Source organism: Mauremys mutica, chromosome 4 (assembly GCF_020497125.1).
Source record: "Mauremys mutica isolate MM-2020 ecotype Southern chromosome 4, ASM2049712v1, whole genome shotgun sequence".
NCBI lineage: Eukaryota > Metazoa > Chordata > Testudines > Geoemydidae > Mauremys > Mauremys mutica.
Window position 1 is genome coordinate 131,206,910 of NC_059075.1, and position 9,559 is coordinate 131,216,468.

At 48.0% G+C, this 9,559-nt stretch overlaps 1 protein-coding gene across 1 annotated transcript; it reads left to right on the top strand.

Moving 5' to 3' along the window:
- Nucleotides 1-1,708: 1,708 nt before the first annotated feature.
- RBM15 (RNA binding motif protein 15) lies at nucleotides 1,709-9,183 on the top strand. The gene has a single exon (XM_045016947.1). It carries the CDS (start codon nucleotides 1,777-1,779, stop codon nucleotides 4,642-4,644), a length of 2,868 nt encoding a protein of 955 aa, XP_044872882.1. The 5' UTR covers nucleotides 1,709-1,776; the 3' UTR covers nucleotides 4,645-9,183.
- The last annotated feature ends 376 nt before the right edge of the window (nucleotides 9,184-9,559 follow it).

Here is a 9,559-nt window from a genome sequence, read left to right on the forward strand (position 1 = left end):
ATTTGGATTCGACAAATCTCCCACTTTCAAAAATGTTTAATTAAAAACAATGGGCAACTGTTGAAATGATCAGTTTGGACATTTGCAAAACAAAAATATCATTTTACTAGTTCAAAGGGACATTTTATTTAAGAATTTTAGTTAATTTATACAAATGAAAAGGTCATATTAGAAACATGTTGACAGACCTGATCCCCTTTTCTCAATCAGGTTTTTTTTCCCCCCCAGATTATCAAACCAATCTAGGTTTTTCCCCCCCAGAGTATAGTGATGTGATCTGAGTTTTTTCTCAGATTATCAGACCCAATATCAGTGTATTTCCCATATTATTGGATCCAATCCAGATGTTCTTCCCCAGACTATTGGCTATGACATGGGTTTTTCCCATATCCCATATTAGACCAAGCCTGTCCCCCCCATATTATCAGACCCAATCCTGGGCTATCACTGAATTACAGGACCCAAACCCGTTTTGTCCCCTGATTATCAGACCTGAGCCCAGGTGTTCCCAAGGCTTATCAGATCCAAATTTGGGTTTCCCCTGAATATTATCAGACGGATCCTGCCCCCGCCCCCTAATTATCAGACATGAGCTACTTTTTCCTGGATTAGTGGGCCTGATCCCAGGCTCCCTCACATTAGTGGACCTGATGCCAGGATTTCTCCCAGGATTACTGGGCCCAATCCTGGTCTCCGCCCCAGATTAGTGGACCCAACCCCAGGATAGCTCACGTGATTACCGGGCCCGATCCTGAGCTCTCCCCCTCCCCCGAACACCGGCTCGTGAACGTTTTCGAGATTTTGACTTTTCGTCTGAGTCAGAGAAAAATGCCAAAATCTCGAATTGTGCCGGGTTCGGGGGGGGAAGATACCCAGTTCCCGCCCCGCCCCAGCGCAAGCAAGCGGCATGGGGCGGCCGGCAAGGCCAGGCACAGCAGGCAACACGTGCGTGTGCGCCCTTCCCGACTGCCAGCCTTAGCATGACTGACATCTCCCGCGCCCTATTCGTGGAGCGGGCCAGTCGTTACCATCCAATCAGATGGTAGGGGAAGATTTCAACCGACCAATAATGACTTTGGGACAGGACAGGCTGCGACCCGCGCTCAGACAGGAGAGACATGGACTTCATTCTACCATATTGCTAGGGAAAGGCTTTGGGTGACCAATGAGAGCAGGGGGGCGGGATCACTGTGGCTCGCGACGAATCGTTAAGATTGAGGGAACCCTCATCTAATTAAATGTAAGGGGTGAAGCGTTCTCTGACCAATGGGAAATGGCGGGGCCGGATGCTGGCGCCACAAAGTAGAACCGTTAGAAATGACAGATGGCTCCACCAATCATAGAAAGGAGACTATGACACCTGACCAAGGAACATTAAAGAGTAGGGCAAAGAGAGCGCGAGAACCGTTAGGATTGACAGACTGACTGTCTAATCAGAATTCTGCGATTCCGGAGCTGTCCAATAAGAGCCTTCAAGGTGGGTCATCCGCTAGTGAGCCGTGAGAGCGCGAGAATCTGTAACGAGAGACAGACGTCCCTGCCAATCACAACCTAGATGTGATGCGGTAGGGTGGGTCTTCCGCTAGCGAACCTTGGGAACGCTAGGGCCACTTATTACTGACAGGCTCACAATCCAATGAGGGGAGCGGGTGATAATTTAACTGTCCAATGGGTGACAGGTGGGCGGGGTTCATTTCCGCGGCAGGTTCCAAGATGGCGGCGGGTGTGTGAGCACGGCGGTTAGTCGGGGAATCCGTCCCGGAGGTGCCTGCCGCCATGAAGGGCAAGGAGCGCTCCCCGGCCAAGGCCAAACGGTCCCGGGGCGGCGGCGAGGACTCGGCCTCCTCCTCTTCTTCGGCCCGGGCCGAGCGGAGCAGCAAGAAGCCCGGCGGCTCCGGCGCGGGCGGCAGCAACGGGGGGAAAGCGGCGGGCGGCTCCGGCGAGAGCAGCAGCCGGCGGGGCCTGCACCTGGACAAGGCCAGCCGGGGCGGGAGCCGCGAGTACGAGTCGGGGGCGGCGGCCAGCTCCGGCCGCCACGGCTACAGCAGCAGCAGCAAGAACGCGGAGTCGTCCCGGAGCAGCGGCAGCCGGGGCGGCGGGGGTGAGTCCCGGGCGCCGCCGGCCCCCTCCTCCTCGTCGGAGTCGGCCGGGGCGGGAGGAGGCGGCGGGAGCGGCGAGTACAAGACGCTGAAGATCAGCGAGCTGGGCTCGGCGCTGAGCGACGAGGCGGTGGAGGACGGGCTTTTCCACGAGTTCAAGCGCTTCGGGGACGTCAGCGTCAAGATCAGCCGCCTCCCGCCGGGCACGGGCGCCAGCGACGAGCGGGTGGCTTTCGTCAACTTCCGCCGGCCGGAGGACGCCCGCGCCGCCAAGCACGCCCGCGGCCGCCTGGTGCTCTACGACCGGCCGCTCAAGATCGAAGCGGTCTATGTCGGGGGGAGCAGCCGGCGCCGCAGCAGCCGCTCCCCGGCCCTGCTGGACAAGGATTCTCATTCTCCCTACGGGGCCGCGGCCGTGGGCGTGGCGGCTGCAGCGGCCGCAGCTGTCAGGCACCCCCCGGCCGGAGCAACCCAGAGGGCGCTGTCGCCGGCGGGTGGAGGAGGGGGCCTGGGCTACAGAGACTATCGGCTACAGCAACTCGCTCTGGGCCGCCTGCCCCCGCCACCTCCCCTGCCTAGGGAGCTGGAGAGGGAGCGGGACTACGGGGCTTTCTATGATACCCGTGTGCGGCCAGCTTATGGGCTGGAGCGAGTGGCTGGAGTGGCAGCGGCTGGGGGCTTCCGAGGAGGAGGAGGAGGTGCAGGAGTTGCTGGTGAAGAGGAGATCAGTCCTGAGGATGATCAGAGAGCCAACCGCACTTTGTTCTTGGGCAACTTGGACATCACGGTGAGCGAGTCGGACCTGCGCCGGGCTTTTGACCGCTTTGGGGTCATCACAGAAGTGGACATCAAGCGTCCAGGTCGTGGCCAGACCAGCACCTATGGCTTCCTCAAATTTGAAAATCTGGACATGGCACACCGAGCCAAGCTAGCTATGTCTGGAAAGGTGCTGCTTCGCAACCCTATCAAAATTGGTTATGGCAAAGCCACTCCTACCACCAGGCTTTGGGTGGGTGGCCTTGGCCCCTGGGTGCCACTGGCTGCCCTGGCAAGGGAGTTTGACCGTTTTGGCACCATTCGCACTATTGACTATCGTAAAGGAGACTCATGGGCTTACATTCAGTATGAGAGCCTGGACGCAGCTCAGGCCGCTTGTGCCCACATGCGTGGCTTCCCTTTGGGTGGCCCAGACCGCCGCCTCCGAGTGGACTTTGCTGACACTGAGCATCGCTACCAGCAACCCTACTTGCAACCGCTGACCCTACCACCACCTGCCCACTATGAGCTAGTAGCAGAGGCAGCTGCTTTTGGGGCACACCGTGGAGCTCCCCCAGACCCACTTCGGGGGGCACGGGACAGGACACCACCACTGCTCTATAGAGACCGCGACAGAGATCTCTATCCTGAGGCAGACTGGGTGCCACCACCACCTCCTGTACGGGACAGGAGCAATCGAGCAGCTGCCTATGATCCACTGGAAAGTTTGGAGCGCCGGCGGGATGGCTGGTCCCTTGAACGGGACCGAGGAGAGAGGGAGCTGGGTGGCACCAGCAGCAGTAGGGACCAACCCAGGAAGCGAAGATTGGCAGAGGATGGTGGCCGGCACTTAGACCGCTCTCCAGATAGCGAGCGTTCATCTGTGTCCCGGAAGCGACATTGTTTGGCCACGGCCTCTCCCCCAGACCGCAGTCCTGACCTTGGTGGGAGCAGGGAGCGCTATGCTAGTGAAACAGAACGCTTATCCTCCCGTTTGCTCCTGCTGGAGCGGCCATCACCTGTTCGGGAACCACGCAGGGGCAGTCTTGAACGAGGTCAGAATGAAAAGCGTGACCGCAAAAACTCTGCTGAAAGAGAGAGGAAGCACCGCACCTCCACTGCAGCAGCTGCCCAGGAGTGCAAGAGCCCAGCCAAAAAGGATGAGCGTACCACAGAAGGGGGCAGTGGTGGCGGGTCCCGGCTCAAACCTCCACCCCAGAAGCAGCAACAGCAAGATGGAACGTCACAGGCTGTTGGGGCTCCCAAACTATGCCTGGCTTGGCAGGGAATGCTCCTGCTGAAGAATAGCAACTTCCCGTCCAACATGCACCTGCTTCAGGGGGACCTCAGTGTAGCTAGCAGCCTCCTGGTGGAGGGAGCAACTGGTGGCAAAGTGGCCCAACTCAAGATCACCCAGCGTCTCCGCCTGGACCAGCCCAAGCTGGATGAGGTCACCCGCCGTATTAAAGTGGCGGGACCCAATGGTTATGCCATCCTCTTGGCTGTGCCTGGCACCTCGGACAACCGCTCCTCATCTGGGGCCAGTGATGCTGCCACCACTTCCACACAGAGGCCTCTCAGGAACCTCGTGTCCTATCTAAAGCAAAAGCAGGCTGCCGGAGTGATCAGCCTCCCTGTGGGGGGCAACAAAGATAAGGAGAACAGCGGGGTCCTGCACGCCTTCCCACCCTGTGACTTCTCCCAGCAGTTCCTGGACTCCACGGCCAAGGCCCTGGCCAAATCAGAGGACGACTATCTGGTCATGATCATTGTCCGTGGTGCATCCTAAAGCCCTTGTGTTTTCTGTATCCAACCCTGCCGGTTTCTCCTCCACACAGCCCCTCCAGTGTGTGCCAGGTGCTATGGGATACAGCCTTAGCCAACTCCACAATTATTTTTAATTAGATCGTTATTTGTAGACAATTTTCCCCACCTGTTTTTCTGTAACTACATTTTTCTATAGTTAGAAGCCAGGAAGGTTTAGCCTTCTGCCTGAGTAGGATATTTTGAGGATCCCTTATCAATGAGGGTAGCAGGGAGGTTAAGCCTGCTTCAACTAAAACTGAAAATTTCCCATTTTTTTTTAATTTTAACTTTTTTCATTTGATCATTTTTTTTTTAAAAGCAGGTTTAAAAACTTCTCTAGAATTACAAACTTAAAAGACCAGGTATAAAGCACTAAGTAGTTTAAACAGAAAACCACATACCAGATAGTGGACTGGCATTGACTCATTTTGAGTCTTTGAAATTCTGTGAAGGCCTTAGACCAATAGCCCTAAGTTAAATAAGTCCTTTATCAGGCACCTGAATGGTTTCACTTTGAGTTGACTGACTCAAGGTTGATTTCTTTTAAGCGACTAGCACCTCATCTTGTGGTACACTGTAGCTTGAACATTGAATTCCTTTGTAGGTATTAATTTGAGGATTTCACTCAGTCCACAGAAATGCATGCCCAGAAGGTGTGCTTTTAACAGGTGTGTTCCTCCTGTTCTGAGTTCCATTGTATCCCATATATGCACTTTGGGTTTGTAGCAGTAACAACATTTTGGTAAATAGGTGAGGACTTTGTTACAAACCTTGAATGTCTTGTGCTTACTCTAGTATGCAAGAAACAAGTAGGTGCTTTAAGAACAACTAATCATTTGATGAGGTTTTTTGTTATTTTTACTGCCTTTTTCAGAGTTGCAGGTATAGTGGATTCCACAGTGCAGACTCCAAACAAGTATACTCTTCAGAGAGGGCTTTTAATTCTGTGAAAATTAAACTATGTAAAGTTTTCATCACCATTTTATCTTTGTTAATAGAAAGAAACTGCTGTCTGTCTTCTGAGGACTACTTGTTTTAGGTACAATAGAGTGGGCATTATGTGAGGTTTCATAGTCATTGGAACTGCAGTGTTTTTTTAGCGTCTTGGCAGAGTATTAAAAGTTCTCCAAAATGTTGAAAAAGCAGTTCACCTTGTTCAACAAACCTAGTTCATTTTCATTTAAATTTTTCTCTGTGCTTTTCTCCCTTATCTTGATAAAATCTAGAAAAAAACCAGAATCAAAACATTTTAAAGCCCCCACTTTAGCTAGTCCCCAAATGAAGTGTAAATATGAATATACTTATTTACACTTTACAAACCTCTTTGTAGAAACAAGAACATGATCTTGAACTTGGGTCGTCTTTTTCCCTAGGTTTAAACTATGGTTTTTGAAATGCGGCTGTGTAAAAGTGACACTGACTGACTTACTCAGACCCTGTAGTGTATTCATTGTTCACTACTGACTAAAACTAGTTTTTGCTACTCCTTTTTTCTAAACTAAAATTACAAACCTCATTTAATACTCTTAATGTTCAGTGAAAGTAAAATCCAGGACTTGTGGATTGTCCTTCAGCATGAATGTAATAGGCTTATAGAAGGCAGAATGCAGCTGTTCGTCTTGCTATTAACAGTGAGAATTGTGGTATTTTTGGAAATGGCACCAATTACATAAGGGATGATCCATATGTTGTAGGTAATTTAGCATATTCACTACTTGTGACAAAGAATGTCTGTTTTATTTAGCAGGTGTCTATGTTGCATATTATCATGTAATTCATCACAGATGCTGTGTTGCCCATTTCATTGTCCTTTAAGCATTTGTTGCATTTACAGTGAGTTTCCTCATTGTATTTGAGTTGCAGGAGGAAGTTAGAATCACTTTAAAGCACTGGGTTAATTACTCTTAGTGTTTTAAAGACCACCCATCCATCTTTACCACTGGGAATTCAAAAATGTAAAATACTAGCAGTAAACTTGTTTGTTTTCAACATTTAAACTTGCTAAGAACAGTATTTGTTACTGTCATATGCAACAGACACCTGTTGGTGGTTTTTTTTTTGTTTGTTTGTTTTTTTTAAAGAAAAAGAAACCAACCAAACTTGGGGTCAGAGTATACTTATCAGCAAATCTCTGACAACTAACACTTAAGGAAGTCCTCCTAGGAAAGCGCATTCTAGATGCACTTTCGTTTTTCCTTGAAAATTAAGTAGTCATGTTCATTATCTCTGCCTTCTATGAGCTTGAGATGTGCTATACTGAAAATTAACATGGGATGGACAAGATTGTACTTCATACTCCAGGTTTCTTGGTTTCTTATTTAATGAGGTATCTGCTTCTGTTAAATCTGGTTTATTTGCGGTTCTGTTTTGCAAACAAGGATTTGAAAACCCTTTAAGGGTGCATAAAGTCAAAACAAGTGACAGGCAACATTTTGACACATCACTTAGCCACAGGCTGCATCAATTCTAATACAGCTCTTTTGACTGTATTTTCCCTTGCGCTATAGAAGCGCACAGCATTGGAGTAACTGTCCACTTAAACCTCCTTTGCCATAGCTGACTGCTAGCAGAAGTCCATATTTAATGCCACTTCTGTATAGAGTAAAACAGATTTAGCAGAGTTACATTTTCTGGTTATATTTGTCATTATGTGGCTCTGGTAAGAACTCAGTATCTTTTCTAATGCTGTGTGCAGCTGATGTTCCTATATTTCATTAGTTACAATGTACTGAATTAGCGTGGAAAAGGGATGTCCCTTTCCTGAATCATCATTTCATAGTGTGCTTTATGCTTTGGGGAAAGAACCTCAAGTGACTCATACTTTTGTTAATATTTTAGATTTTTACGAATTGCAAACTTTATACAACTCTCTTGGCTGTTAGCCAATGGCTTTGTTTGCTTGAATCTAGTGTACAGTCTGTTTGCTGGCACTGTGGTGTGAATCTCAAGGCTACCTCAAACTGTTGCAAGGTATAGACTTCTGTGGTTTGGACAGTGATGTCACCCTTGCACGGATCGCAGAGGGGAGATGAGGTATAGGCAACACAGACAAATAGGTCTTAAACCTTTTTAAAGAAGGATGAGTTCTCAGTTAGATGTCTCTTCTTGCCAATGGTGGTTGAAGGTATTTTGGAAGCAGCCTCCTATGGAGGGCAGAGAAGAGAGAACACAATTTCCTTGGGTAGCTTAAGGAACCATCTAGCGGATGTTAGCTGTGGTGTATAGGGCCTTGAGTATTAGTGGGGAATGGAGAACAAAATGGTGGGGTGAGAGTCTAAAGACTTCTGAGGTTTTGCGTGAAGGCTTCTGGGGACATCCTTTCCCAATTCAGTGTTGACAGCAGTGCTTATCAGGAGCCTGCTAAGAGCCTACTATGAAAAGATACCAGACTTGAAGAAATCATTGCCGTGTAACTAGAGGATTTGGGATTCTTTCCCCCTGCCTCCCATTCTTAATGACTTTCCACAAGTAAAAACCAAGGACAGCTACTCCAATGAATCATTAAACTTGACATAAAAGTAGTCTTTGTATAAGACTTAAGCAAAGCAAACCATATTATTTTGAAAATGTTAAATGAATTTAATTTCATGCAGTTCTAATTGTATGAAAATGGTGGATTAGAAATACTACTTGAATAGTAACATCTTAAGTTTTGTTTATTAAGTGCATCCTTGAGTTGACCTCTTGGCTACAGTGCATCCTGCTGTTGGAATTATACAGCAAAATGAGAAGATATCAACATGTAACACTACATTTCATGTTTTTATTGAGAAGTTGCCTTCAGGAAATGTCCTTTGAGGAAAATCAAGTGAATTATAAACCGTTCAGTTGGTTTTCCTCATGGCTGATTTTTGACATGTTCTGTTAGCTGTTAGAAACCTGTTGAATATCTTCAATCCTGTATATCTTCAATCCTGTAAACCTAGTTTAACAGCAGTCCAAAAAAACCTGCACTACTTGTTATGCATTTATATATAGAAAGTGACTTCATTTCAAGGTTTTGTGCCGGTGGGTGGTATTGGTGCTTTTCAAAGTCCAAGTAGAATACTTAGAAAGGCCTTGTTGTTCTTTATGTTCATCTGTATAGTGTGGGGAGGGGAAAACCTGTTGTTGTTTCAGTACAAATGTTTACCTTTTCTTTCCTCCTGCAAGCAAAGCTGGTGGACTGCAGAAGATAATATGGGATTCCAAGCTCTAACGGACCTTTGCGAAGAGAAGTTGTGGCTCATGTGGAATTTACATGGGCCTCTTGATGGAAGAAAGCTTATCTGTTTAGTATTTGTGCATTTTACTAAAATGGCAGCTTAAAAAAAAAAGTTGTGTATCTGCTATTGTGATGCCAATGCCCGTGTTTTAAAGTGGAAAAATGACCTCTTTGCTTTGTGCTGTGTACACAAGATTTCTGGAAAAGTAAAGGAATACCCTTTTTATGGCTCACACAGCTTAAAAGTAGCTGTCACTCAAACATGCGCTCACAGTTGAGCTGATTTTGTTTCATTCTAAATAAATTGTTTCTTTTGAGGAAAATGTTTTTCTGCCTGGAAGTGAATTGACGACAAACCTTTGACCCCTTTGTTTGCAGCTAAGGGGTACTTGCTGCTGCTGCTCAGTTGTTGATCTGATAGTTGTGGGTCTTGAGCAAGAAGCAGGGAGACCATCACTTTCATATTGACCAGCCTGTTGTATCAGATCTGAAGAATCTAGTTCATTGTGTTGCTGTGGCACCTCCCTTTGATTGCAATGAAGGGGGTCATTTGCTGCTAACTCCTCATCTTTACGAGGAAACGGTGCTGATGCGGGCATGCAAGAAGCAGGGAAAACACCATAAAAGCCTCAGAACAGTGTGCAAGTCTGGGGCTTCGCTGGTTTGAAGAGCTGGAGTTCCTGAATTTTAAGTT

Excerpts from the sequence above, each read along its gene's own strand:
- RBM15 (XM_045016947.1), top strand. The coding sequence starts at position 1,777 with ATGAAGGGCAAGGAGCGCTCCCCGGCCAAGGCCAAACGGTCCCGGGGC.